Raw genomic sequence first — 26,317 nt, 5'->3', positions numbered from 1 at the left:
ATATATATATATATATATATATATATATATATATATATATATCTTAATAGCTTACAGACATTGAAATTATTAAAAAAGTCCTTCAATTTAAAATGCACATAGGCGGCCTCCTTGTTATACAACATGCAATATTCTGCTTAATGAGAGTGAGGTAAGGGGGTAATTAGACTGTAAAATGGGTCAACAAGTCTCCTAATAGTCTCCTGTGTGTAGATCAGATTAGAGTCATATTTTGCGTAGTGGGTATTGGTGTGCTCACTGCAAGTTAACCCTATATAGTGAACATAACAGCGATCTATCTATCTATCTATCTATCTATCTATCTATCTATCGACACAATTGCAACACAAAAAAACATTGGTGCATCTGAAACAACAATTATAAGTTATAAGTCTGCATTTACTAAGTAAAGAGATAGAGGAATGTTCAAACACCTGTCAGTTTATGTTTTTGATGTCTGTGACGTCTGTTTTCCTTCATATCCTAGAGACACAAAAGTAAGCAAGTGAAAATCTCAAGTGAAGGGAAATAACCTCTGGATGATTGCCACCTGAACAGGTGTTCACAGATTCACCCAAACCTCTTGATCTGGTGACAAGTGCAAAACAATGCCTTTCAATCACTATACTTTTATTGATAATTATCAGTTGGACAAATATAGAAGGTGAATTTGTATTAAAAAAACTAAAAACAAAAAAGGTATTTTAACATACCCCCTGCACATTGATCCAGTCACTAACCCTTAAGGTTGCTGGCTGCATTAAAGCAATTGAAACCAATTTGTGGTTCAGGACAGTGCAGTTAGCTGCTCCTGGACGCTCCTACATGCACCTGGAAGCAGTTTTTAGAGTCAAACACAGTATTTGACAAACGCTGTGTCGTGCCCAGTGCTGCAAAGTCACCAAAACTGCAACACGAGTACAGCTGCGTTCACAAAAAAGTTCTCAACCGCTCGCACACAGTTGAATGGGAAAGGCTTTGAGCGTAGTTAAGCACGCATTACCAATTTACAGTTTACTACATCTGAAGTTTTCACTAAGTGTTCAAATGGGCTTCAAGAAAAGGACAAATTAATTAAATAAAGTCTATTTTCCTTCGGCAAAAGTTTCCGGGAAGCAACCATTTATGGTCAAATCAGCGATGTTTACAAGCCTGTAACCTTTCTTGATGAAGCCTTTACAGTCAGGGAATCTATTGGCCATTTTTACTAAAGGAATTTAGGCTGAAAAAAGTGAATTATCACCTTAAAAGGGATCAGTCACATAGCTTAGTAAATGAGATGAAACTCTGCTGACATTGAACATCTAATCATGTGCAAGAAAAAATTCTGTTTTTTTCAAATGCCTTGCACATGATTGAGTATTATCATGTTCCCCTTATAGGTGTACCCAATCTTTCTACCATTGTTTACATTTTTAATTTTACTTTTCAAAAAGAAGTGTAAAATAATGAGGCCAATGATGAGGGATAATTTAAATGAGCATTCATAACCCCTGGGGAGTCATTTGGAGCTGATTTCCATTCCCGACCAATTCAACGCATTTTATCAACATTTTGCTAAAATGTTCCAAATCTTTTGATGAAATTTTGTTGGAAATTAAAATGCTAATTTTTTACCTATCCCTATCAGCAACAGCCAGACAATTAGCATTTTCCAAAGGTGATCAAAAATGACCTCTTTCATGTATCGCAGTAAAGGTTGCCCCTTAAAATGTAAATATAGGTTAGCAAAAAAAAATTGTGACCAGGTTCAGCAAGCAATGTCCCTTGTGCAATAAATCACACTTACCTGCTTGTTTGCAATCTTCTAGCACAGTTCAACGTACAATGCCAGGATGTGCCGGGTATCTAACTCCGAGAAGAGTAGTGTAGAGTAGATTGCAGCACCCACGATGGAACGCCGACAGGTGAATGTATTTAAAAAATTTTGATCAGGCAGATTCATTATTGCAGAAGAGCAGCCAATGTCCCTTGTGCAATAAATCACACTTACCTGTTTGCTATCAGCTAGCACAGTTAGGCGTACAATGCCAGGATGTGCGGGGTATCTGACTCTGGGAAGAGAAGCTTAAGAAGACTGCTGCTCCCGGGACAGAATGAGGACAGGTAAATGTATTGAAAAAATTGTGATCAGGCAGGTTCATTATTGCAGAAGAGCAGCCAATGTCCCTTGTGCAATACATCACACTTACCTGCTTGTTTGCAATCTTCTAGCACAGTTCAAGGTTTCATGCCAAGATGTGCTGGATATATGATACAGAGAAGAGTAGTGTAATAAGACAGTGGAGCCCACGATGGAACAAGGACAGGTGAATGTATTTAAAAAATTGTAACCAGGCAGGTTAATTATTGCAGAAGAGCAGCCAATGTCCATTGTGCAATAAATCACACTTACCTGCTTGTTTGCTATCAGTTCAGCATCTGATCCCCACAATATGATGGTGACATTCGAATGTATTTAAAAAAAATTGTGATCAGGCAGGTAAGGTTATTTTATTGCAGAACATCACTTATCCCTGAATGATGGCAATTTTTTGAAGAACAGTCTTTCAATGCATTTTTTTTAAGAGACACAAAGAATTAATTTACCATTAATTGACAAATAGGTGGATATTTCCAAACATGCCCAAGGACAATCTCGGATTGTCTCAAACGTTGTTCTTTTTTATATATAAAAAAATGATCAGTGCCCCTGATGATCATGTTAGACTTTCTTTAACTATAGCAGATGATTTCAGTGTTATTTTTAAATAGCCATTTCCACTATCGGTGTGTAAAAGTTCAGTTCAGGAGATCTGAGCACTGAGAATGCCGCATAGAAGTAGGCCTGGAGCTAGCATAGCGCTCCATGACAAGGTGAGGAGGAAAGGTAAGAAGGCAGGAAATAATAAAAAAAAAAAAAGGGCGGGAAAAAAAATATACAAAAAAAGTGCAGGAAAAGGGATCTGGTAGGATAGGTGGAATGGTTGGCTATGGGTGCAGGCAGATGTGCAGGAAAATGTACATTTGGCGTGGGGGAGGGGATGACAGGATGTCTGTAGGTGGGAATGGGGTTTCCACCCCACGTTCGGGTAGGGGGTTGGTGCTGTTTGTTCTGGAGAAGGTGGGAGTTGCAAGGATGAGGGAGGTGAGTCTGGTGCTCAGGGGGTTACTGATGGGGCCAAGGGTGAGGTACGTATGTTTCGAGGGCCCCTTGGGAGCACATTTTGTGCAGGAGGTGAGAGACAAAATCTGGAAAGGGGACTATATTGAATTATGTTCTCTTTTGCCTGTTGAGAGCTTTGGGGGGCGCGATTTAAAGCTCAGGTAGGGCAAGCAGGGGAGGAGAAGGGGCTTTGGCGTCAGATACCTTGGACTTTTCAGAATTGGCTTCAGGAGTTTGCCATTCTAGCGAATATCATGGGGGAACGGGCACCTGAGCATTGCTCGGCGCTGTTTTGTTCATTAGACGGCATCAGTGAAGCCTATCATGTTTATGGTGGGGTTGCCTGGCTTAGATATGGTAAACAATTCAGGCAGCGCAAGGCAATGCGGCCTGGGATGAGGTGGGGTTGTCAGGACATCAGCCTGTGGATGCAACTGATGACATGTGCTAGATTGGGGACACAGTCGTTTCCTGGGAGTGCGGGGGGCTTGGGAGTTATGAGATCCCTGGCAGGTAAGTGCAAAGGGCTCTGCTGGTTGTTTAATGAGGGTACCTGTAAGTTTGGAGCAACCTGTCACTTCAAAGATGAATGTTCTTCTTGTGGGGGGCCCATTCTGGGGCTCGGTGTCTGTCAAATGGTAAAGGCGGTGCCACTGAGCTTGCAGGAAAAAGGGATGACCCCGGTGAGGGTGGGAAGCATGTGGCATTTCCTCGGTAATTATCCTGACAGGGAGGCCGCGAGGTTGCTGAAATTCGGGTTTGCTGAGGGCTTCGGATTCCTTGTGAACGGGTGAGTATCCCTCGGGGGTCCAAGAACCTACGTTCTGCTTTAGCTAATCTGGGTGCAGTTTTGGCCATGTTGGCTAATTGGAGATTTCGCTGGGCCGGATGGCGGGGCTGTTTTTTGGAGCCGCCCTTGGCTGACTTGGTTGTTTCTTCACTGGGGGTGGTCCCGAAGAGGGAACCAAATCAGTTCCACATGATCCATCATCTGTCTTACCCTAAGGGTGAGTCTGGTAATGATGGTATTGATCTGGAGCTCTGTAGGGTGGCCTATACTTCTTTTGATGTTGCTGTTTCTTTGGTCAGGGGAGGCGGCATCGGTTCGTTGCTGGTTCACCCGGATAGTTTTCATTGGTTGGGTTGCGAGTGGCAGGGAGCGTTTTTTTGTGGATAAATGCTTGCCTATGGGCTGCTCCATATCGTGTTCCTTGTTTGAGGTTTTTAGTACGTTTATTGAATGGGTGGTGCGGGAGGTGTCAGCGCTAAAGTCCATTATTCATTATTTAGACGATTTTTTCTGCGTAGGACCTCAAGGGCGTTGGTTTGCTTGAATTTGCTGGGAACGTTGGAACATGTTACAGCTGCGTTTGGTGTCCCTTTGGCTGGGGATAAGACGTCCACACTTTGTTTTTTGGGTATTGTTTTGGACTCTCATCGTATGGAATGTAGACTTCCAGAGGACAAGTTAGAGGAGCTTGTGTGTAGGGCATTTGCTTTAAAAAAGATGCGATTGCGGGACTTTCAATCACTTTTTTTGTAAATTGAATTTTGCATGCCACATCATGCCCATGGGTAGGTTTTTTTGTTGTAGGTTGTCAGCTGCCACAGCGGGGGTTGGGGGGCCAGGGCATTTTGTGCGGCTGACAGGGGTGTTGAAGGCAGATCTGTGTGTGTGGCAGCATTTCCTGTCTACTTAATGGGGCTTTGGGTCTGGTGACTGATGTGGCTCGGGCGCATCGTTATGGGGCCTACTTTGCGGGACATTGGAGTGCGGAGGCTTGGCCCATGGAATGGTGGGAAAAAGGTTTGTGTACAAATTTGGTTTTACTGGAGCTTTTTCCAATTGTGGTGGTCTTGGAGTTGTGGGGTGATCTGCTGCTGAACCGCAAAGTGCAGTTCCATTGTGATAACATGGGGGTGGTTGAGGTTAATAATAACAACACTGTATCATCCCCCCTGTTGATTGTTTGCTACAGCACTTGGTGTTGTTGTGTTTGCAGTTGAATTTTTGTGTGCAAGCAGTCCATGTTCTGGGATGTGAAAATGTAATTGCCGATTCACTTTCTTGATTTCAGTGGTCGCGATTCCGGGAGGTGGCGCCAGAGGCAGAGGAGCTTGGGAGCCAGTGTCTGATGAAAGTTTGGAAGGTTGTCTGGGGGTCATTGCTGGGTTGATCCAGCAGTTCCTGCAGAATGAAGGAGATCGGATGGACCCGAGAGGTGGGGAGGCTCGGTGTTAATGTTTTTATTGGGTGTCCAGTGGTACTATGGGTAAGAAGTTAGCTGCATTGGCATTTTTATTAAAGTTCATGGGTTGGGGAGATGGGACCAAATGTTGTGTGGTGCGGCAGGCTTTACGGGTTATAAAAAAAGGGTAGCCAAAGGGACCCCAGTGTCTTGGAGATGTTGCGGGAACTTTACCGATGCTTAAGGGATGTTTGCTTTACTGGGTTTGAGGTGCTCCTTTTTAGGACTATTTTTGTGATTACTTTTTTGCAGTGTTACGACTTGGGGAGGAAGTGTGTCCCAGCAGAGCCAGATTGGGGGTTTGCTTTGGTCTGATATTCAGATGGGGTAAGGAAAGGTGTTGGTGTGGGTTCGCAGGTCAAAGACAGACCAGTTAGCAAGGGGGGTAAGGTGAGAGTTGGGGCTGTTGGACGGCGCAGATCTGTGCCCAGTGCATTTGGTGGGTGAGTATCTTAGGATTTGTCCTCAGTGTGGAGGTCCCTTCTTCGTGCACGAGGATGGGTCTTTTGTGACTTGGTTCCAATTTGGGGCTGTTTTACGACAATGTGTGGTGGCTACAGGCAGGAGTGCGGGTGAGTATTCCTCCCACTCATTCCTAATAGGGGCGGCAACGAAGGCGGTCTGGTGGGGGCTTGGGCCCGAGGTGATCAAGCGGATGGGCGGGTGGGAATCCCATCAATTTTGGATCCATGCACGTCCTGGCCTCTTGTAGCAGGGCGGGGTATGGTTGTAGGTGAGTTGCTGTGTTTTATGGCTATTGAGTCTGCAAGACGGCTTGCAGAGGGCTTTGCTGGTGTGGAGGCGCTGGGTGGCGTTTTTTCCTTGGTCCATGAAAATGTAAATGAAAAGGAAACAAGGGGGTTAGACCCATCAGGGTATGGGTTTTTTCGTTAATGGTGGCCCTGCTTGACACTTGCTTGTTGTGGGGGCTAGGTGGAGATGTTGTTATCGGCTAATTGTCCCCAAGGGGGTGTGCTAGCAGCTGGGGGCCTGGTTAGTGAGTAGAGGTAATTTTGGCTAAGGGGATAGGACAGGAGATTTTCATGGATCTGTAAGAATGAAAACAATTTCTGGTGGAACAGAATGCTGTTATTGAGGTGTTTGTTTTAGGTTATATATGTTATTTCATGTATATGAAAATAAGATGTTATATATATTTTGTTATTGGTTAATAAAACTAGCGATGTTGGATAATTTACTTCAACACAAGTCTGTGGTGTTTTATTGGTTGAGTGGAGAGTTGGGGGGAGGTAAATTGGTTGGTGATGGCAGTTCATGGCTTCCTCTGCTGTACCCTGGTCAAGTAGGCCTGGAGCTAGCATAGAGCATAGGGCCCCATGACAGGGTGAGGAGGAAAGGCAAAGGTTAAATAAAAAAAAAAAAAAAGTGCGGGAAATGAAATAAAAAAAAGTGCGGGAAAAGGGTTATGATAGGATAGATGGAATTGTTGGCTATGAGTGGGGTTAAAGAGCAAGCTGAAACAGAAGGGCAGCAGTTGTTTCACAGCAAGCATCTCCCACCCTCCCTCCCTGAATGTTTGATAAAGTTTTCAAGGTTCCATCATGGCAGCATGTGGGCGTTTTTTCCTAGGTCCAAGAAAATGTTAAGGTTTTGGGAAACAAGGAAACAAGATGGGCTGAGACCCATCAGGGTATGGGTTTTTTTCGCTAATGGTGGCCCTGCATGACACTTAGTTGTTGTGGGGGCTAGGTGGAGATGTTGTTACCTGCTAATTGTCCCCGAGGTGGTGTGTTAGCGGTTGGGGGGCTGGTTAGTGAGCGGAGGTAATTTTGGCCAAAGCAATAGGACGAGAGATTTTCATGGATCTGTAAGAAGGAAAACAATTTCTGGTGGAACAGAATGCTGGTATTGAGGTGTTTGTTTTAGGTTATATATGTTTTTTCATGAAAATAAGATGTTATATATATTTACTTATTGGTTAATAAAACAAGCTGCTATGTCTAATTTACTCCAACACAAGTCTGTGGTCTATTATTTGGTTGAGTGGAGAGTTGGGGGGAGGTAAATTGGTTGGTAATGGCAATTCATGGCTTTCTTCGCTGTACCCTGGTCAAATGGGCCTGGAGCTAGCATAGAGCGTAGGCCCCCATTACAGGGTGACGAAGGATGGCAGGAAGGCAGGGGTTAAACAAAATTAAAAAAAAAAGTGGTAGGATAGGTGAAATTGTTGGCTATGTGTAGGGTTAAAGAGCAATCTGAAATAGGAAGGCAGGAGGTGAGGGGGCTGCAGTTTGTTTCACAGCAAGCATCTCCCACCCTCCCTCCCTGAATGTTTAGTAAAGTTTTCAAGGTTCATGGCAGCATGTGGGCGTTTTTTCCTAGGTCCATGAAAATGTTAAGGTTTTGGGAAACAAGGAAACAAGATGGGGTGAGACCCATCAGGGTATGGGTTTTTTCCTTAATGGTGGCCCTGCATGACACTTAGTTGTTGTGGGGGCTAGGTGGAGTTATCCGCCAATTGTCCCCAAGGTAGTGTGCTAACGGTTGGGGGTCTGGTTAGTGAGCAGAGGTAATTTTGGCCAAAGCAATAGGACGAGGGATTTTCATGGATCTGTAAGAAGGAAAACAATTTCTGGTGGAACAGAATGCTGGTATTGAGGTGTTTGTTTTAGTTTATATATGTTGTTTCATGTATATGAAAATAAGATGTTATATATATTTACTTATTGGTTAATAAAACAAGCTGCTATGGCCAATTCCAACAAAAGTCTGTGGTCTTTTTTTTGGTTGAGTGGAGAGTTGGGAAGAGGTAAATTGATTGGTGATGGCAGTTCATAGCTTCCTGTGCTGTACTCTGGTCACAGACAGTGCTGCTGGAGGGTGCAGTGCAGGGGTTAATGTTAACTCTTTCCTGCACACGCTCCACCCTGAGCTATTTGCGTCACTGGGAGGTTCCTTTGGCTGCTGGGTGACACACACAGCAGCGCTGTGCTGTTTCAGTCTATCTTTGCAAGCGCAGGGAGAACACTGACAGGGCTTCCCAAGATCATCATCAGTGCATGCACTCAGGGCTCTCCTCTGTTATTTCATACAATATATACACAGACATTATATATTCTTCCCAGAATTGTTCTTCCCATTCATTGTCAAGCTGCTGCACAACTAGAAGTGTGAGGGAATCCCCAGCGGATGGCATTGCCTGGGAAGTAGCAGGTGCATTCCACACATCATGCTTCTACAAACTTGAGGACTGACCCTTGTCAACCATTGTCCAACAAGAGAACATCTGATCTTGCAGAGATGTCAGAACCATCGCTGGACTTCTCCAAGGTGGAAAGTTTTTTGGACAGTCACCCAGATCTGTTTGAGGATTACCTGATCAGAAAAGGCAAGCATTACATGGTGGAGAAGTTTTTAAAGAGGAACCAGCTAACCAAGACACCTCTAAATTCCAGTACTGATGAGAAGAATAAGGACTCTTGGGGAAACAGAGGGGAAGGGTTGCAGAGGAGGGCATCCCAAAAGGAGCTAAGGAAAAGTTTTGCCAGGTCCAAGGCCATCAATGTCAATAGGACCTATGATGAGCATGTCAACTCCAGAGCCCAGGAGCCATTGACTAGCATGAGAAGAAGAGCATTGCTGAGAAAGGCCAGTTCTCTTCCACCTACCACAGCTCACATCCTCAGTGCACTTTTGGAATCCAGGGTCAACATACCCCAGTACCCATCCACTGCCATTGACTACAAGTACTACCTGAAAGAAAATAACGAAAGGGAGTTCTTTCTAGAGTTAGTGAAAGACATCTCTAATGAACTTAACCTCACCAGTCTTTGCTATAAGATCTTGATCTTTGTGTGCATTATGGTGGATGCTGACCGGTGCTCTTTGTTCTTGGTGGAAGGCACAGCCAACAAGAAGAGTTTGGTCTCAAAGTTCTTTGATGTGCATGCAGGAATCACTCTACTGCCTTCCTGCAGCGTGGAGAACTCCAACGAAGTCCAGGTGCCCTGGGGAAAGGGCATCATTGGTTATGTTGCTGAGCATGGAGAGACGGTCAATATCCCTGATGCTTACCAGGTAGGTCAATTTTCTTCCTCACCTGATGCCTCACTATGAATAGTCAGATATTGACTGGGGGATGGGGGCATCATTTGCTAGGAAGACCGCCCAGGCAGATTACAGCAATCTTGCTAAACAATGCTTTGGGTTCCCAGTTGCATTGATTCACAGGAGATCCAACTGGTTTTTGGTCAATGACTCTTGGAGACCTAATGACTTCGACTATTGATGAAGCCCATGGGAATTACAGCTGTCCATCAGCAATCAGCCATGCAAGGCAATATTAGCAAAGAATGAGCATTGCTTTACCTGTCTTTATTTTTTATTAATGGAAGTCTACTGGGCTAATAAATTTCTTTATTTTCAGACATAATATTTATATTCATCAATATTTATTTATATATGTATCATAACATCACTAGTTAAAATTTTATTGACACATAACACTGAGCTGTGTATATTCGCTGTCACTGTGCTCTGGAAATGTATTATGTAAAATGTAATATATATATATGTATAAATGTAATATATATTGCGTGTGGAATGATACCATGTAATTGAGTGGCAAACCACACACCAACCTCTGATTATTTAACTGGCCTGGTTTTGGTTGTTTTTTTCAAGTAGGGCACATGATAATCTCTTCAATTCTTTATCTCTGCAGAAAATCTATTTTATGTTTTTTTCCAAAGTAGATATTACATTGCAGGATTACCATCTCCAAAATGATTTCGTGAGCAGCTGTCCAAAAACTTTTACATAAGAACACTGGACTTTAATTTGTTATTGGGGGCTTTTTTAACACTTTTGTAATATTGCATATTTAGGAAACACTGGCACTAAAGCTATTGTATTTATATAGCTGTACACCGGTAACAAATGTAAAGATTTCTTTTTTTCCTTTATTATTAATTTTGTTACACACTTGAAAGCAGATTTAGCTGTTCAGCAAAAATTATGGTGACTGGTCGGGGCAAATGATACCACTGCTAGAGGTGAGGACAATGGTCACCTTTTGTTAACATGGTTCAGATCATTTTTGTTTTGTTTATTGACTTGCTGTAACAGCCCAATATGGTTGTGTTACAGTTTATCTCAGCTTCTGTCATTGTCACTTTTGTTTTTTCACCAAAGACACTGGGTATCACATTTAGAGGTTGGTAAAATTGGTGATTTTGACATATATATGTATATGTGTGTGTGTGTGTGTGTGTGTGTGCGTGTATATATATATATATATATATATATATATATATATATAAATTCTCACATTTTATGAAAGGGTAAATTATTCTGCAATGTATCTGTAAGTGATCATTCCTAAGGAACAGTGTACTGAAATAATACAATGTAAGTTTTCCAAATTCAGGAAAGATTAAGGGTCACATACATAGGCCTTGCCTTTCTAAATTTGCCTTGTGTTTGAAATTTACTTGAAGTGCAGGCCAAAAAATACCTATTTTATTCAAATGACTGTGCAGATTGCAGTTTATGATCAGCTTTGAATTGTGTTTTTTTCAGAAGCAGTATGTAGTATTGGTTTATATGTGCAAAGAAGTGAACAGGGCTGTGTTCAAATGAAAAGGGCTGTGTTTGAGAAGAACGCTTCATGTGTGCTTACTTAAGGTGTAGGTCTTATTATACACTTACAGTATAATTACATTTTTGTTGGGAAAAAAACAATCCCCTGTTCATCAGCTAAGTATATTGCAATGGTAATGAAACTAAATTTGTTGCAGATTCTTACCCTTCCTTGTTCTTACTAAAAAACTATTTGTTGTACCTGCTATAATGATCTGGTGCACAATCCATCCTCTTTATAGGGAGGCTGCAGTGTCTGCATCCCTTTAGAAGAACCCTTAGGAAGTTTTTAAAACAAAATTGAAACTTCTTTTACTGGGGATTGTTACTCAGATGCAGATTTCTAACAGAAACAGCCACTGGACTGGATTTATTACACTATTTAGACTTTTACAGTGACATTACAGATTTAAATAGAATCCTATTATCCTATTTTTCTATGTTGTTGTTTATATCCTTTTGTTACTCTGTTCTAAATGGAAAAGTAATTTTCAAAAATGTTACATTTCATTTGTAACAATTGTATATGGTATAATAATTTTTTTATGTTATATTTTTGTGCCGTCTTAGTGCATTTCGGTGCCATTCAAAACCTCGACACACCAAAGAATAAAAAAATGGCACCTTAACACACATACATGCAGACTTGGGAACATTAGTGTAATGAACCTTATCAGATAATTGAGTTTTGTCACAAATAGGAACACTGTTTCTCTGATTTGTACACTTCTGTCTGTCCTGCTGTTCTTTATCATATACTCCGCATTCACATTGTGAAGAAGTTTCATTCACCTTGTAACTTACAGTGTGGCCAAAAACTGCATGCACCATCTGTAAACCATTTACTGAAGCATGCAGTGTTGTTTCAGCTTGTTCTGCAAATGTTCCAACAGATCATTATAGTCTTGTAAGATAAGGTGGAAAAGTAGATCTTTACAGTGCAGCACAAACCTGCCAGGCTTTTCCTTCCTAGTGGGACACAATTCACATTTCTCAGTACATAATCCGTGTTAAACATCAGTGAATTCCAGATCTTTTAAAAACCTGCTGAGAGTTCATATTCAGCTTGTCGTCAGAAAGACGATCAATTATTGAAAAAGAATGCAGTACTAATAAAAGCTTAGTACAATCATAATTACCTGTTGTTAAATTAAGGCACTTTTGGGCAGCAAGATGGGTACAACTGGTGACACCATAAGTCCCAGCAAGACTCTGCCATCCAGGTCTATGTAAATCTTTGGATTTATATACACTGTTCTGTATTTGTTAAATAACATTTATTTTGGGATATTTGTCAGGTTCTCTGAGGGTCCCTCTCTTTCTTTAGGATGTTTAATTTATTTTATAATATTGAAAATGCAGAAGGACGTGCTGGGACATGCAAAGGCTATTGGGCACACCCTGTGATTCAGAAATATGGCAGAGAGTCTTTAAACCATATGAGAAGCCAGGGACAGATTCAACCCATTAGGTTTCACCTACATTTAAAATGTTGATTTTGGGTGTTTTATAACTTTTCAGAACCAGGCAAATGTACCACCTGGGATACACTTACCACTTGTTGAAAAGAATAGTACTACATGTTAAATATACAAATGCCAGAATTTCTGGAAAGTGGTAAATAGGTGTCATTCATGCTTTAGAAAACTGGTAGCCAGAATGTGATTAGTCAGTCTGGGTCAATTTACTTTAATTCAATACACCAAATCCTTTCCCTAAATCCAGAGTGAAGTACAGTTTTTTTTTGTTTATTGTGTTTCAACCTAATCATATTATGTATTTAAATGTGAAAAATTATAGAAGCAAATCAATTTGCACATTTCATACTTACCACTTGCAGTCAGCAGATGACAAGCTCTAAACAAGAACACACATGGTTTAAACTGAAGGGATGCACCTTGTGTTAGTACTAATTTATGTTATAATTTCTACTGGGAAACACCCTAAATTACCCTTTTTTCTGCGGAATTAAGCTTTCTGGTACTTCAATGTGCTATGCTGGCATAGATAACATGGCTAATAAAGGTAGTCCCTGGGTTACATACGAGATAGGAACTGTAGGAATGTTCCTAAATTGAATTTGTATGTAAGTAGGAACAGGTACATTATTTTAATAAATGCAATTAAGACAGATGTTAGTCTCAACATATTATTATACTGTTGCTGTATAAAATTTTCACTGAGTTAATCACAAAAAAAAAAAGACATCTTTATGGAGTTTAGACATTCATTAACTTCTGGAGCAAGCTGTGGTTTGATATGCAAAAAGAAACAACTGCAGAGTTTGTCTTGGTCATTAAAGAGTTACAAGAGGTTGCAGAAAGAGCTCACCCCCTAAGATCACCCACAACCTGGGCTGTGTTTAGCAAATGATTTCTTCTGCAAGTCATGCAAACCACCCCCCTCCGTTCTGCTGCGAGCAGGGAAGCCCCATTCTTAACCAGGAGGCGTCTGTATGTTGGATGTCTTTAACCCGGGGACTACCTGTAATGTCCACACTCCTGAATAAATGTGCCAATGCACATTTTTTGTTAAAGAGGAACAGAGGCTGGGTGTCTGTCCAACACAGTGGCTATGTACCAGGCAGCATAGTGCCTGCTGGAAACTGAGGCTATTGGTACAATGTTTGTTGGACCTAATATTTTTGTCTTTGACTTGAGTTAGATTGGGAAACCTCAAAGTACTATATGCTTTACTGATTACCTTTTCTACACATAGAAAGGTCTGCTTTTTGCTCGTGTGTATCATCTACAAATAAGAGGAAGGGATTACATACACTTTTAGGACTTACCCCTGTGATTTAGCACGATAACAACATGTACATTTCCCATTGTGTGTCATGTATCCCCATTTCTAAATGTGTGCCATGGGTCGTGTATTTATTGTGTATCATGTCTCAAAACAGTGTCAAGAACCCTCTTCTCTATTTGACCTTCTGCTGATGTTCTGGTGTCAGGCAAAGATTTAAATAATTGACTTCACAGTAAATGTGATGTATAACATATTTCTATGAAATTTATCAAATTATATTTGTCTCATTGTGTAATAGTAACCTTGATAATATATGTTCAGAATATGTTTTATGACGCTAACAAGAGTGCATATAGCTCAAAATTGTTTAGACAAAATACAGAAATTTTGAGACATAAACAAATTCAGCTGATGAGTCATTGCAGTACTGTAAAAATCCTGACTTCAAGGGTCCACGGCTATAAAGTCTTCTAGATCATACAACATGAAAAACCATAATTCAGTAGTTAGGGAGCCATTTAAAAGACTGTCATTTGAAAAAAAAAGGATTTACAATTGCAAATTACAATATATTTCCACTTTGGTTTAGTTTTGTATTAGATTTAATTTTTTGCTGGTATACTACACACACACACACCAATTTTACCAACCTTATGTGATACCCAGTGTCTTTGGTTAAAAAACAAAAGTGACAATGACAGAAGTGACACACGAGAAAAAGAAAGTACACCCAGACATTAAAAAAAAAAATTGGTCTAACAATTTATTTCACTAAGGTTGAGGTCTGGACTAGGTAATTACAACACATTTGACTCTAGAATACTTGATGATGATTTGCTCAATTGACCTGATTTTTTAAGACTTTAAGACAGGACAAGATACATTATCATGCCTGATAGTTCATGATCCAGCAAACGTGGAATGGTTTTTTATAAAAATCATTTGCAATTATTTAACAAATGTTTTTAATCTTGGACTAGATCTTATCCAGGTTTGCTGGATCACCCAGGTTCACCCATCATAGTCTATCTCAGCAGTATTGGAGTGCTTTGATAAATCAGGTTTATTGACTGCAAGGTGCCCAGGTTCTGTGGCTGCATAAGAAGCGCAAATCATCACTAGCCTAGGCCATTCTGGCAAGGAAAATACTTCCACCTGGCAACCCTAAAAACGCCAACATGTTTAGTCTTTTTCCTTCTGGGTATTGTGTTAACACACACCTGAATGTTCCAGACAACCAAACTGCCAACACTTCCACTTTTTAGGGTTGGTTACACTAACTAATGACTACTAATCAAGTGTATTTGATTAGAAACACCTGACTGCTGCTAACTCTTTTAATTCCTATAAAAGTAGTAAAAGAAAATTTTAATTTTTCTGCTCTGCCTCCATATATCGACTTTGTTTGTGCTAATTAAATAATGATACAATACAATACGTCATGCTTTGTTCATCTGAGGCTGCTGTTACCCAATTTTTAAACCTTAAAAGAAACAGATGATTTTTGTTTTAATATATCATTTAGAAAACCTTAGAATTTAAAGAGGATGCACTCTCAATTTCTCATGACTGTATGTATATTATGTGACTTCAACTGATTTTGTGTCCCTCCCATGGTTCCTGTGACCTCATTCAATGCAAAATGCTTCCTGTGATGTTTCATTGAACCTCTGTGCTCACATTTTCACACTTTTTTTTGCTTCTTCACTGGTTATCAACTCCTACCCGTTCCTGACTATGTCTGTCCATTGTCATTCCTGACCTTTGGTATATCCCTGTCCATATGGCGCTCTCCTCTGCACCTGGGGGTCTGCAGTCTGTGAGTCCACAGGGAAGCCTATCATTCCTTGCAGGGTGCTCTGGTGAACATTGTTGGCTTCTTAGATTCTGCACTGGCCCAAACTCAAAGCTGTGGATCTGCAGCCCAGTCAAACTGTTGTTAACAGATTCAGACTCAGGATGGATGAAAGGGCATGGAAAGTAACTACCGGTAATTTGAAGCACTAATAAAGAGATACAAACTAAACATAAATGCTGAATTCAATTGGATTCGAGTGGGCTGCCAGCACACCCCACTGTGGTTAAACTGGCACCTGATCCATTAAATTGTAGCCCATTTGTGTGCATTGCAGCACACTGCAGTGCAGTTGTTTTGCCTAAGTGGGTTGGCGTGCCATTTAAAATGACTGAGCGCACCAATGCCCCTGGCATGCATTTACACAAATCTAGCCTAAAACTCTAGTAAGATATGTAAAAATGAGTAATAATTTAAATTAGGTGCCAAGTAGTGGGAAATCTGTAAAACCACACACTGGGCCTGCTTTAATAAAGCTCTCCAAGACTGGAGAAGACAAACGATCATGGGAGAACCTGGGTGATCCAGCAAACCTGAAATGGGTCTGGTCTAGAACTAAAAACATTTGACATCTAAAACTGAAAAATCAGTGTATATTGTAAATCATTTATCAAACTGGTACCATTAGAACCAATGTACAGATCTTTTAAAGCCCCAACCCATCCTTTCAGTCTAATCTCTACCTCTAATGTGACAGCTTGTTGGTAATGCTGGAAATCTTAACTCCCAGCGTCCTCGTTACAATTAGGTAAAAAACTCCATTAGAAACCTGGCTGGTTACTAAGGTTTCAGAGCTGGACACCTAGACAATTGCCATGCCTAGCCAAGTGCCTAGGTTCCCTTGTGGGTGGTAATGGTCTCAGCGTGATAGTCAACAAACTTCTGGACTACCAATTAAACATTTTTCTACTATACAGTACATGCATTTATACTGAACCCATCTTGTGTTGGGAGCCTCTGGGCTGATATAATGAATGCTCCAAACCAACATTTGCAATGCAATGCTAAATCATCAAAAGAAGCTGTTTCTGAATATCCTGACCGAGATACGGTAGTAATAGAAATGCTTAATACTTTGTTATTTGGTTTTACTTTGTGCTGCCGACAATTTATGTGGATTATAGATTTACTAATGGATGACTAACTAACTGACAAACATGGTTCCTCAAAACAAACAGGTAGCACAAGGTACCTTTTAGTGTCCTGTCAGCCTTTTCACACAGCAGCAGGCTCTCACTGCAGAGAAAGCAAGAGACAGACTACTTTATCAGTCAATTGATATACAAATGACTGCTGATAGCTGGGACCAATAAGCAGGTCTAGCTACAAGGTAGGTTGTGTACCTCTCTACAAAACCTCTGTGCTACAGTACCCAGATCAGAACCTTTTAAGATCCTGAGATAACAACAATTATATTTCTCCAAACCAGTCATAAACCATGAAGACCCACACCATATGTAGGTGAGAAACCTTAGGTGACACATTTACCTGGCCCACAATACTGACAGCCAATGCCGCACAATAATTACAGTCATCTGAAAAAAGAAATATATCCTTCTATGAAAACTAATACCTTTTTCAGGTTTTTAAACAGGCAAAATTTAGATTTTCTTTCCAACTGTGCCAACAGCTAAGTTGATATACTTCAATTTCCTTTCAATAATTTATCAAATAAATCAATAGATATAATGGCGGGAAAAGAGTAAGCACACCCTTGGCCACAGAAGCTCGTATATTGCCCCCTTGTAGCAGAAATTTCTTCTTAGGCATTTTGTATATGTTCACAGCAGTGTCTGATTCAGTTGAATTCATGACCAGTTACAGTTATATTGTTTGTGGCTTTCTTTTTCATGAACTCATATGTTAAATTCGCTATAACATGGAAATGGGTATCAAATCAGGACATAGACTAAGCCATTTCATAACCCTCTATTTCTCCTTCTAAAGTGCTTTTGTGTTGACATGTTCATTTCTGCTTCAACTTTTGGACAGATGGCCTCATATTCTCATCAGGTACTAAGGTATATTGCAGCAATGGTAGTTGATTCAATGACTGTGAGCTGCAGAGATCCTAAAGCAGCAAAGAATCTCTAAACCATAACATTTCCATCACCATCCTTCTATGCTTGTATGGGGTGCTCACGAAATGCTGTCTTTGGTTTTGCTCCAAATATGTCTACTGTTACTGTGAACAAACAACTCTGTTTATTTCATCAATCCACAGCACATTGTTTCAAAACACCTGGTCTTTGCCTGCTGTATATGTTCCATGGCAAACTGTAGTCTTGCTTTAATGTTCTTTTTGGACAGCTAAGGCTTTTTCCTGGCACATCTTCCCTGGAGTGTTATTTTGTCTGATCCCCTTTAAACTGTTTGCACTTTAACACCAAGTGTTGCCAGGAGTTGCACGAAGACCTGCAAAGTATATTTGGGGCTTCTGGATTCCTCTGTTAGCATCACACATTCAGCTCTAGGCTTGAATTTGCTGGGCCAACTAGTAATGGAAAATTAACAATTATAATACAATTAACAATATAATATACCGGTAATATAATTAACAATTATAATAATAAAACTGTATTTATATAGCCCCAACATACTACGCAGCGCTGTGCACCAATCATTGAATCAATTCTATTTCTTAAATCCTTACAGTTGAATGATTAGGTTCAAATAATTTTTCAACCTTTTTAAAACCTTTTGTAGACTTTGTGATGGCTTTTTTGATCTTGGCATGATGATACCACACACAAAGAGGCAACTATGCACCTAAGCTTCAACATCTGATTCTATCTGATGAATCTAAAATTAGGGTTAATGTAGGGGTGGGGTGTACTTTATTTCCACATGCCAAATAAGAATTTTCATTTATTTAAATAATGACAATGAATACACAAAATAAGTTGTTATTTGTTTCAGTATATTACTTTTCTCAGTAGGCACCATTTGATTGATGATCTGATGTTTGCATTTTCAAATTTAACTGAAAAAAACCTAACAAATTCCATAAGGTGTACTTATTTTTTCACAAGACTATGTATATTTTTTATTTGTGTACATTTTATTAATATATTATAGTATTGTTGTTCTTTTTTATGTTTATTACCTAACTAGTTTACAACCTGGAAACTGATGTATTCAGATCAGTAAGGCAGAGAATTCTCTATCTAGACAATGAAGGTTTTTTTTGCATTACAATTCAAGCACTTCTCCAATCCTCTACAAGCATTCGTAAAGCGCTCGAGGGATGTTTTTTTACTGGGTAGTAATTAAATATTGTTATTGCTGGATAATACAACAGTTTAACATCTCAAGAACAAAAGTTCTACTTGCTGGTATGTGATTTAGAAATGCATTAAACCTTGTTTTAGATCACTGTTGGGGTATTTACACTACAGGGAGATAGCAGTACATCAATGAATCATGTTTAGCTAATACTTAACCTGGAGAACACTGTTTACTTCTTTGTATGATTGCGGTAACATTGAAAGAAAAAAAGAAAAAGAAATATAATACAACAGTAGTTTAAACTGTTTATTGTGGATACCAGCAGGAAAATTATACGAGCCCCTTTCTCCTAAAAGTAGCTACCTGGTTTGGGGGGAAATAGGCTGTCCAGCACCATGGTGCCTAGGAAAGTGTTAAAAAACAAGTTGGTAGAAGCAGAGCCTTCAGAAAAAGTCTATATTGGTTTGACTGGCATTGGAGGGGTTTGGAGCAGAATCATATTTTGGAAATTACTTGAATGCATCAAAGTAGAGGAAATCCTGAAAACTGAACCACTGCTGAGTTCTCAGGAACTAGGTTGGGGAGTGCCATTACCATTGTAGTGTCCCTTTAGTATAGAGCAGGAGGGCCCACACTTTTTTGGTTAGCGAGCTACTTTTAAAATGACCAAGTGAAAATGATATACCAACAATAAAAATTTGGACTTAATAACTCCTGTGTGCGGTAGAGTTTATTTTGAAAAGCAGGGCTCCGCAATCTACTTGCGTTACTTTTGCGATCTACTGGTGGATTGCGATCCACCTATTGGGCACCCCTGGTATAGAGGTTGCTTTAGGAGGAAGCAGATAAAGATAAAGAATTGACTAGAGAGTTTATGCCTCTGATTCTCCCTCAGCAGTGATGGTTGGTCACCTTCTTTATCAGGGAAGAACCTGGCTTTACCAAGGTGAGAGCCAATTATTACCTTGGTGCATTTGTCTATTTGACCAGCGGTGACTTTTTAGGAGGCCACTTCAAACTAGGTAAAACAGGCAAACTACCGTGTTTCCCCGATTTTAAGACATCCCCAATAAATAAGCCACCCCCCATTTTTGAAAAAATAAACAAAATAAGACACTCACCCGTGAATAAGACATGCTCTGAGATCCGATCCTGTGTGTGTCCCCTTGATGCTGGCTGCAGCACGTGTCTGCTCCTGGCAGTGCAGAGTGAAACTGAAAGTAACAGCCGGCATTCTGCACCAGGAAGCAAGCTGCTGATCCCTGCCCTAACAGAGATCCCTGCCCTAACGGAGATCCCTACACTTAATTACCGGTAAGTGAACAGAAGGGGACAATCAATGGCATAGAGTGATCAGAAGGAGACAGTCATTGCACAGAGTGATCAGAAGGGGACAATGATTGCATATAGTGATCAGAAGGGGACAATCAATGGCATAGAGTGATCAGAAGGGGACAAGCATTGCATAGAGTGATCAGAAGGGGACAAGCATTACATAGAGTGATCAGAAGGGGACAGTCAATGGCATAGAGTGATCAGAAGGGGACAATCAATGGCATAGAGTGATCAGAAGGGGAATATGAACGGCACATGAGTGATCAGAAGGGGACAATCAACGGAACATGAGTCATCATGAGTGACTTTCAACAATAAATGTGTACTGTAGTCTTCATGGAAAAATAAGACATCCCCTGAAAATAAGACCTAGGGCATATTTTGGCATTTCAAAAAATATAAGACAGTGCCTTATAATCGGGGAAACAGGGTAGGTAAAACTGAGAAAAGAGAAGAACCCTCGTCATGGAAGGCTATACGCTATGGGATACAGGGCAGGTCAGCCTTAAGGCAAAAGGGTTTGGCATGTATTGGGTCTAGACAACGGACTTCTGGGAAGATGAGTTTGGTTCCCAGTGGTTTCAGACCTAGCTTCATTGGGAGAAGCCAACAGAGGGGGGACACTAAAGAGAGGTAATTCATGACAGGAGCCCCTCTCTGCCTAATATGTTGACACTCATTACAAGGGGACGACTTACTCCAGAGGAGAAATGCTTCTCTCACTGTTTGTCATAGATGATGAGTCCAGCCAAGATTACTGGGAGGTATTTTTATTGCTGAGTTTGATTTACTGCTATAGGAATTGAACTGCTTGTACCCTCTGCTACACTCTCTCCTTTATGTTGAGTTTTTTACATTACTCCTTGACATGTTAGTAGGAAGACCCAAGAAAAATCAGCCAGTCTGGGATTGAATGCTATACCATGTGAGAAGAGTGAGAAGGGCAATATCTGCTTAGCGGAGAAAAGCTTGGTGGCATAGGCCAGCAGTAAAGACAAGTTTATACCCTCATTTTATAGAAACATTTTAGAAAAGCGAACCTTAGATTACTTGACACGGTCACTTTAAACCCAAAGACGACAAAAATATGACCTGCTTGGATAACTTAGGACTAGAACTGAGAAACATAGATCTTAATAATATCTAAAAAAATACCAAAGCAAGCTTCAGGGGAGGTTAGTGGTATTAATATACAAAGGACAATAACTTTTTGATTCAGAAAGTTGGGGATTTTTTTTTCTGCTAAAAAACAAATTAGTCATAATTGTTTTTCCATTTCTCAAAAAATGGTGATCAGTCCCTAGTGACCAGTCAGATAATTTGGTTTATTGAAAAAGATGATAGATGATTGGTGCTTTTGGGCACCCAGTTTACTTTCGTACGTTCCTTTCATGTTTCTTCTTATTATTATTAATATTAAACAGGATTTATATAGTGTAAAAATATTAGGCAGCGCTGTACATTAAATAGGGGTTGCAAATGACAGACAAATATAGACAGTGACACAGGAGGAGAGGACCCTGCCCCAAAGAGCTTACAATCTAGGAGGTAGGGGAATTAGCACACAATAGGAGGGGAGATTCTTATGTTCCTTATGCTTTATTATTTATTTATTTTTTTTTTTGTTTTAAGCAGTGTAAGGCTATATGAATGTCATTAATGTTCTGTTATCTCAGAGGGTCATGTACGGGCGTGGGAAATTTTGCATATGTAGTTGTTAGTTGCTGGTAATGTAACATTTATTTTAGATTAAGCGATCCTTTAAAAGCTGAACAAGTTGTTGCCAGCTAAAGGGAATAATATGGTTTTTCCTAACAATTCTTAACACAAAATCATTTGATAAATTGAATTATTAAAATGTTAAATATTTCTTTTCCCTTCAGAAACAAATGCTTGGTGTATGACAAAGCATGTTTCACAATTTGCAACACTACAAAAATTGTCTTGGTATAGATTGCCATTTGAGCTGAGTGTTGTATGTTTGTCTTGATTAAGGTTGCTGACTTGCCTGGTGTTTTAATCCGCTACCTGCGAGCTGTACACAGGCTGTATATTATTTAAACGAGAGGATCCGACAACTTTAAAACAAACAGGCTTAACGAGGCTCTGAACAGACAGGCAACAGATGTTCCTTTTAGACCATTGTTAATCCCGCACAATACAGCACTTTAAAAATTAATCGAGGGGGCCTGGTATGATTTTGTGACTGGTGCTAATGATGATGCAGGTGTGTGTGATTTGTCATTTAGAGGCATGTTAGGGGAAATGTAGAATGGTAATCAAAAAACATAAAGTTAAATTTCCTGAAAAAAATAATAATATATATAGTGTAGAGTTTTCTTGGGGGAAACTGTGCTGCAGATTCTTACTTCTGTTCTGGTGATCTTGCGACAGGCCACTGCTGTACTCACATACTTATAGATATATAAATATTAGAGTCTACGTTTATTTATAGGGGCTCATTATTATTATTAAACAGTTTTTATATAGCGCTAACATATTAATGCAGCACTGTACAAAGTCCATAGTCATGTCAGTAGCTGTCCCTTAAAGCGGCTCACAATCTAATGTTACTACCATAATCATGTATCATTAACACAGTCTAAGGTCTATTTTAGGGGAAAGCCAGTTAACCTCACTGCATGTCATTCTCCATGTTAACATCTGTTGCAGTATGAAAGCATGTTTTTATTAAATGGTTTGCCACTGCAAAAAAACAGACAAAATAAATGGATGCAGCATTTTTCTCTGATGTAGCATACCACGGGGCATAGTCATGTGTTATGTTGCATTGCAGTACGCCTAATGCTAACAGAAAAGCTACATTTTCAGCACCCAGTAAAATTGTCATTTTCAGCAAATAAATACTATATGTAAATATTTTTGGTGTATGTTTTTTTTTAAATTTTAGCCAATGATGAACCACCTGTTGGTGAATGGCACATTCTCTGTTCAGCTATGCTGAGAATGGTGCCAGGGATGCCTAAACTTTTACCTTTAACTCTATGCAGACATACAAACTGCTGTTTGCCTTTACACAAAAATTGGTATTCATTTTGTATGGTAAATGTTCACAATTTTTCAGCATGAAAATCTTATTGACAAAGTTTGTACAGCTGTAAATTGAGAGAGAGGGAATATGGCCATATTACCAAATAGAAAGCACAGAATAATTCTGTAATGAGGAAATACCAATTTACTATGTTGGATATGTCATGCAATACAAATAGCAAAATAAAGTTTTAAAGATAAATTGAGCAAACACAGCAAATACCCTAACAGGCAATATAAAGTTAGATGTAAGTTGTACTGAATTTGTGTTACAGCTGTGCAGTTTGTTCTACAACTTTTTGTTGTATGGAGAATATTTCTTACTAAGAAGAAAAGGCCTACTTCATTCATGTTGTTTATTATGAGATGAGGGTCATAGTTGTAAACCAGTGGTTTGCTATCTGTATAAAAAACAGTTGTCAAAAAATTGTAAGCCTTTGATGGGTATGTTTATTAAAATAAAATTACCCTCCATATTTTGGATTTGAAAATAGGTGACTATTTAAAAGTTGATATTTTTATTTAATAAGGTAATTTGATAATAGTGATCCATCTCATTTTATCCAAACAAAAAAAACTTAACAGAGATTTGAGAGATTCTGAGTTAACTAAGTTGATAAATTATTGATTCTATATAGAAGTTTATTGCAGTTCATAAGAATGATGTCTAAAAAGCTTAGTACATTCTGCTAGGACACAATAGATCTTTTTGTTCTGAGATCTATTAAGACTTAGTAGGGTTAGTTTACTAAATGAATATAGACATCACATAGCAAAGTAAATGATTTCCACAGGATATTTCATTCATCTCCGGTAAATGAGATGAATTTCTGCTTCAATCATCTAAATTATATGCAATGAAAATTCCTGTTTTTTCAATTTCTTTGCATGTGATTGGATATTCTTTGCAAAGTAAAGGATCACTACATTCACTATGCTAAGAAAATTATCCTATGCAAGGAGATTTACTTTGCTATGCAAACATTATATATTACTTTATTAAATCACACCCGGTAGGTGAACCCTGAGTCATGCCACTGCTGTTCTGTTTTAATAGCCATGCGGTATTACGTGAATAATCTCACATTTTTATGTTTGTATGGCCAAACATACTATAACTGCAGGGCATTTAACAGCATTATTTCTTTTTTTGTTTTATATGGAATCAGTATATACTGAAAAGTCAATTATGACTCAGAATGCCTTACTGTTAGGTTTCTTTTTGCTATATTTGATTTCTTAGAGGGAATTCCAGCATTTAGTGTACACAGAGAGCATTAATAATGAGACTAAGAGAGCATGGCTTTTCTGCAGTTTGAGCTGCTCCACCGCGTTGAATCTGGTGATGCCTATTTTTAATATTGCTGCTTCTCTTTGTACTTAGCTTTGATTAACATTCCCAGGAATAGATCGAAATGGCAGAATAGGGCCAACAACAAGCACAAAAAGAGGTTTGCTTATTTATATTTAGACATTTTTGGAGGCAGCAGACGTGTGCTGTAGAACAGATGTAATTTGGGAGCTGTCTTCCTGTGAATGTCTTCTGTAATTATACAGTTAAATTGTGAATCTTTTAATGCAGGGCCTAATTATTGTCTAATGTATTACTTCTTTTAATGAAGTAATATCAGAAGTAAGAAATGTACATGGGCATTTTACATGTACCTGTGTTATATTGCTTTTTGTTATTCATAGTGCAGAACAAGTGTAACACAAAATGGGCATTATATCCTATGTTCACCTTGGGAAGATTTTAGTGAGCAAGTCAGGGTTAAACTCTCCTGATAATTTCCTAGCTTTTATACATAGTAAGAGGTGTCAGTAATTTCTAATTCACTGACCTGGAACAAGCATGTACATAACTAGTTCTGACTTTACATGCTCCAAAGATTAACAGTCAGCTGTTAGAAGTAGATCAGCAATGGGAACCCATATTTCATTCTGTACAAGTTTCCTTTAAAGCTAAATTGCAGGTTACCAGCAAGACACAGATGAAATACCTGCCAAAGATTTGTTTTTTGTTGATCCAGTCCTAAGATTTAAAAAACTTTGCGGCACAACACAGCCCTGTCTGCAGACTTGACTGATCTATTCTGTATTTTGTAAAACCTAAAGGTCTACTTCCCACGCCCATTCTCCAAGTGGACTGTAAAAGAAGAAGAAGCCCATTGAGGAGCTGATATCTTCGTCATTTCTCCTCTTCATGGGTATTTTCTTGTACAATAGCATAATTTAACAGCAACCTGTGTTGCCTCACAGGTTCCCCTAATCTGAGTTAGGTTGTGCAGGGACTGTAAGAGGTAAGTCCCAAATCAGATTCAGTTACCTAAACTGCTTGCATTAGGTACACTTATATTTAATTTGGATTTTAAGAACAACTCCAGCTAAAATAAAAATTAGTCCCACCATAAAATGTTACCTCCTCTAATGTCAGGGAACAGTTCAGCTCTGCCATGGCTCTCATTTAGTGAGGCACCTTCTCCAATGAACCATTACAGAGCATTTTATATTGTATGAATGGTCAGTTGATTGGCAAGTTTGACACAGTTTGGGATTGCTATGTATTCCTGGAATAAAATAAATAATTCTAAAGCCAACATTTACTATTAACTCTGAATTGAAGATCACTAAAAGCTTTTAAAGCATCACCTATGAATTATTCTGGCTGCCACAGGTTTTTCATGGTTTCACAGGTGCTCCTAATTTTGAGTTTTTAGTTTTGGTGCCTATTTATTGGACACAACCTAATCTTTTTTGTGTGTGTTTCTATGCACTCTATATATACATACTGAATATGTACTTTTTTCCTGAAAATATAATAATAGTGCTGTATAATGTAACATAGTAGTGGTCTTGCTACTTTGTGACCTTATCATCCTCTAGTCTCCACATAAAGTGCTTTCAAAAGCTGCTTTTTGCTGACTATAGCTCCCATGACCGGTCCCCAAAGTCATCAGAAATGATACGTTACGGCATAAATTCTGTCACTGCCTGAGAGATCCCCCAGCTCCAGTGCATTGCTGTTGTTCATCCAGTTCATGCAGGTGCCTAAGCATCAGCTCGCTTTGCATCTAGCAGCCCCCGTGATGAAAGTCTACTAAA

At 39.4% G+C, this 26,317-nt stretch overlaps 1 protein-coding gene across 1 annotated transcript in view; it reads left to right on the top strand.

Moving 5' to 3' along the window:
- The first annotated feature begins 8,359 nt into the window (after positions 1-8,359).
- PDE11A (phosphodiesterase 11A) overlaps positions 8,360-26,317 on the top strand; it is a 247,652-nt gene continuing 229,694 nt past the window's right edge. The window contains exon 1 of the mRNA XM_072419100.1: positions 8,360-9,432. Coding sequence (XP_072275201.1) covers positions 8,656-9,432 — 777 coding nt within the window. The 5' untranslated portion in view covers positions 8,360-8,655. The remainder of the gene's footprint in view (positions 9,433-26,317) is intronic.

The sequence above is a fragment of the Pyxicephalus adspersus genome, chromosome 7 (assembly GCF_032062135.1).
Source record: "Pyxicephalus adspersus chromosome 7, UCB_Pads_2.0, whole genome shotgun sequence".
NCBI lineage: Eukaryota > Metazoa > Chordata > Amphibia > Anura > Pyxicephalidae > Pyxicephalus > Pyxicephalus adspersus.
Note: the sequence above shows the minus strand (reverse complement) of the source record. Positions and strands in the feature narration are given on the sequence as shown.